This window comes from Nanorana parkeri, unplaced genomic scaffold (assembly GCF_000935625.1).
Source record: "Nanorana parkeri isolate BGI_ZX_2015 unplaced genomic scaffold, ASM93562v1 scaffold176, whole genome shotgun sequence".
Taxonomy (NCBI): Eukaryota; Metazoa; Chordata; class Amphibia; order Anura; family Dicroglossidae; genus Nanorana; species Nanorana parkeri.
In genome coordinates this window covers 1805626-1810327 of record NW_017306444.1, presented here as the reverse complement: position 1 = coordinate 1810327, position 4702 = coordinate 1805626, and the positions used below count along the sequence as shown (strand labels likewise).

Here is a 4702-nt window from a genome sequence, read left to right as displayed (position 1 = left end):
AAATAAGAAACAGAAGTTCTGTACAGCTCCAAGTCTGCAAATACTGGGAGTTTTAAAAGGCAAACACTTATGTTTTGTGGTGCATAGTGAATTATTCATTTTTAAATATATTAATAACATATCTTCATATAATTAACAGGCTTTTAAACTCTATTGCACCATACCTTTTTATATAAACAGGCAATGAACATTTTATTAACTGTTAATAAAATGTTTTAATTCTGTTAGAGTACCTTTTATGTTGGGGAACTTTAATAAAAGATCATATTGCATTCTATAGATTTTGGCTGCGTTGAAGAGCCAGATGGTTAAAAACCTAATGCATTTGTTTTTTGCCTCCCCGTGAATTAGGATCATGCAAACAAACCCAGTTCCCACCTTGCAGTTGAAGGTGTGGTTCAGGGTATAATTACAATTAAGACCTGTTTCATTGTATCACAATCCATAACTGACCCTATTTAAAATCATTTTCGACATAAATATATTAAGTGTATTCTGTGTTCAAACCAGCAATGAATCATGGAAAACATACAATTCTTATAAATAATTGGAACCAGTACATATTTGACATTGCTGTGAATGTCCAAGACTTCAAACCTGCAATACCTTATTTTGAACGCTAAGTGTCACTGTAGGACTGTAAAATATTTTCTCCTTCCTAAATGATAAAACCCAATTAATTTTACTATAGTCTCTCAGTACAGATTGGAAGGAAACACTGCAGCACAATTTCTACTGTGTTTCTTGTAATTTGGATTTTTCTGAAGATTTCCACAAAATATATTGGATTGTTTGGGTTTAGATTTTACTTTCTTAATTTCTTAAAAGTAGACAAACTGATGTATTTGGCAGTGCAGAATGGACCATAGTACAGGATACAGAAGACAGAGGGCCATGGCATGGCAAGTATTTAGTTTCATTTCGTTATTGATCAGCACTATTTCTGGACAATTACAATACTCAGTAACTGAGGAACTGAAGAAAGGATCTGTAGTTGGGAATATTGCAAAGGATCTTGGACTGAATGTAAAGGAACTTGCAATGAGAAAATTCCAGGTGATTGCTCAGCAAAAGAAACATTATCTTAATGTGAATTTGGAGACAGGTGAGTTATTTGTGTCTGAAATCATTGACAGAGAAGCATTATGTGGGGCTAAACAGAGCTGTATTTTGAACCTTGAAGCTGTCATAGAAAAACCTTTGAATTTTTATACAGTTACTATTGAAATTCAGGATGTGAATGACAATGCTCCTATATTTTCTGATAAATATGTTGATATAGAAATTAGTGAACTTACCTCACCTGGTGTACGCTTTGCACTAGGCACTGCTAAAGATGCTGACCTAGGCACCAATTCTGTTCAAACTTATACACTTACAAGTTCTGAGTTCTTCAGCCTTGGAGAGAAACGTACTAATGATGGAATTTTATACCCAGAAATTATACTAGAAAAGTCACTTGACAGGGAAAGGCAAAGTTTCTATGAATTCGTTTTGACTGCTTTTGATGGTGGGCAACCACCAAAATCTGGTTCAGTGATAGTTAAAATTGATGTTCAAGATGTGAACGATAATTATCCAATATTTTCCCAGGACAAATATCACATACGATTACATGAAAATGCACCTTTTGATTTTGTACTGATTAGTTTAAATGCAACTGACAAAGATGAAGGCTCTAATTCCAAAATCACCTATGCATTTAGCCAAATTTCTGAAAATGCCCAGCAAATCTTTGTTATGGATCGTCAAAATGGGGATATTAAAATATCTGGAAATTTGGACTATGAAACATCAGACAGTTATGAAATGACTGTAGAAGCTAAAGATGGAGGTGGACATGTCACTCACTGCAACATATTAATTCAAGTGATCGATATAAATGATAATGCCCCAGAAATAACAGTCACTTCCCTCTCATCAACAATTCCAGAGGATTCACCTCCAGGTACAGTCATAGCGTTAATCAAAATTCAGGATTTGGATTCCGGAATGAATGGTGAAGTCACTTGTCAGAGCTCTAACACACTGTCCTTTAAACTAATACCAACTTCTAGTAGTTATTATAAACTTGTTACTACAGCAAGCATGGATCGAGAATTAAATTCCATTTACAACATCACTGTTCAGTGTGGGGATAATGGATCACCTCCTTTGGCAAGCAATAAAATTGTATATTATTATATATACATTATGCAATAGGTGGCTATGCACTTACTGTACCAATAGTCGTAAATTGGTGTTTTGCTTAAAAGAGAGACATATTTTGCTCCTCTTCGCAGAGTGGCATCAGGTGCGTCTGTGCATCTTCATATTACTTGTGGACTGATATTTGATTTAATTGGCTTGCTCTTCTACTTAGAGATGCACATGTGGGTTTTTTGAGCTTCTCTTAAGCCACCCTTATCTGCCACTTAAAATGTCATACATTTGGAGGAGGCATTGGGGTAGATGAGGCCAAGCAAAAATTATAGCTGGATACCCTTCTCGAAATTATAAGTACACATGGCTCACTAGCAATATATACCTTATGTTTTCGGCATCCTATCCAGTAGTGGATTAGCTTAGGCTTTATTATCCTCTGAAGAACGTGTGTTTTGAATAGTCCTGTGAGACTCGAGAGAATATCCAAAATACAAACGTACAGCAAAACCTAGTTAGGGCGAGCATGAAATAATTTATAAATCATCAGTTCAAAGGAAAGACTGGTTAGGAGAATCTCAAGTTGTTTGTTTTACTTTAAATTAGTTTTTCTGCTCAGATACCACAAAGCAAAGTATAGAAACATTGAAAAAGAAACCTGTCTGCTATGCTTCAGGTGGTTGCAGAAAAAAACCAATTACAGGCCAAAAGGATATACTATAGTTAGAAAAGTTAGATTAAGTAACTACTGCTATTGCCAAAAATAATTATTGCTAAAGTAAAGTCTAAGCCATATAGAGAAAAAGCTTTTTTTCCTCTTCTAATCCTTTGCTGTTTTAAATCTATGTTAACTAATACTAGGTCAAACAAAATAGTTGGTTTGCAAGAAATATTTACAACTTATGTGGTATTGCTTTAAAACATTTAATACAGATTTTACGATGCATGTTTACTAGGTATGTAGATGAATTATAACAATATCATTTTACAATATTACTGTAAATAATATATGTAAATATGCTATTATTTTTGTTTTCATGAGCTTGCCTATGTACAAAAATCAACATGTAGTATTAAAGTGACATTAAAGTCTCATTTTGTTACTGGCAAGCAGTAGATAAATGCAAAAACATAAAAAATGAAGAAGTTACCAAATAGGTAAAAACTTACCTGTGTCTGCGCTGCTTGCTCCTGGCTGTAGAACTCAGCTTCTTGAGTGGCCATGCAGGAGGATGTATGTGTGGGTGCATGCACAGTCCATATCATCAGAGGGGAGTAGGAGAGCTACAGTGAAGGTGAATGCACGCAGCCGGGAGCATGCACGTCATACAGACTCTGTGGGACAGGAAGAAACAGCAGTCTGCGCTGAATCAGGGACCGGCACCAGCGCTGATGAAAACTACCGGAAGGAAGAAGATGATTTGAAACAGGCTGAAGGTCTAACATGAACAGGCAGTGATGTACAAAATCAGAAGGCAGAAGAGTAGTGAGGAAACAGGCCAACGTTTTAATAATATCCAGAGATCAATCCAGCAGCAGCACACATGAGGACAAACCCAAATAAACAGGCTCAGAACACTGGAAATGCTCAGTATTTGAAGGCTGGGCTGATTGCAGATTGACTGCAGCTGGTAACTAGGTGGAGCTAGAGAGCCCAGAGGAAAACTACTGAGTAGTTATCTTTAAGGAGAGCTCAATCCTTAAAGCACCACTACAGCACCACCACCTCAGAGACCCAGGTTCAACTGACCACAGGTACCAAACGGTAGCCTGGCAGCAACCATGCCATGGTGACATTGTCAAGTTTTAGCTCTTGCTAACTACCTTCTGTTTTTTATTTCATATCTCAATGTCATCATTCCAGTCTTACTTGTGGAACCTAAAAAAATGTTAGTTCCCTCTCCAACTACAAGGTCAATCCTAGTAAATCAAAGGCCCTCAGTATGCAATTCTCAGACAATATCCTGAACAGATTTTGGGGAAATGTTCTCTTCAAATGGGCATCTTCTAACATTAAATACCTGGGTATTGAATTTTTGGCCGCTCCCCAGAAATGTTTCAACTTAAACTTGAAACCACTAATGCAGGCTCTCCAGCAGGACCTTCTATATTGCCATAACAAAGCTTTTATGTGGTGCAGTTGAAATAACATCATTAAAATAAATGTTCGTTTTCACCTCTAGTTTCCCAGCCTTGCGTATAGCCCCTTCACCTCACTTTTCCTGTAAGAGTTTGGCCTATATTATAGCCTTCATCTGGGCAAAGCAGAAGGCCAGACTTTAAAGAACAATTCTCATAATGGCCAAGAGTAAACAAGGCATAGGGTTCCCAGGTCTGCTTTTCTACTACATGGCGATCCACCTGGCCAAGGCAGCAGACTTGTAATTAACAATGAATCCACCTGGAGCAAGGCTCCTGCTCCTTCCCATTAGCTGGAATGCCTGGATATCTTCTCTACTACACAAGGAGGTCAATACTCACCTTCTGATAGGCCCCATCCTCACATTAATTCAGCTTTAATCTGTCTAGATGACAAAACTGTCCTTTATCCCATCTCGGT

The 4702-nt window shown here is 37.2% G+C and overlaps 1 protein-coding gene across 1 annotated transcript; it reads left to right on the top strand.

Moving 5' to 3' along the window:
* Window positions 1–866: 866 nt before the first annotated feature.
* On the top strand, window positions 867–2202 carry LOC108785735 (protocadherin gamma-B2-like). The gene has a single exon (XM_018554866.1). The coding sequence runs from the start codon at window positions 895–897 to the stop codon at window positions 2200–2202; it is 1308 nt and encodes a 435-aa protein (XP_018410368.1). The 5' UTR covers window positions 867–894.
* The last annotated feature ends 2500 nt before the right edge of the window (window positions 2203–4702 follow it).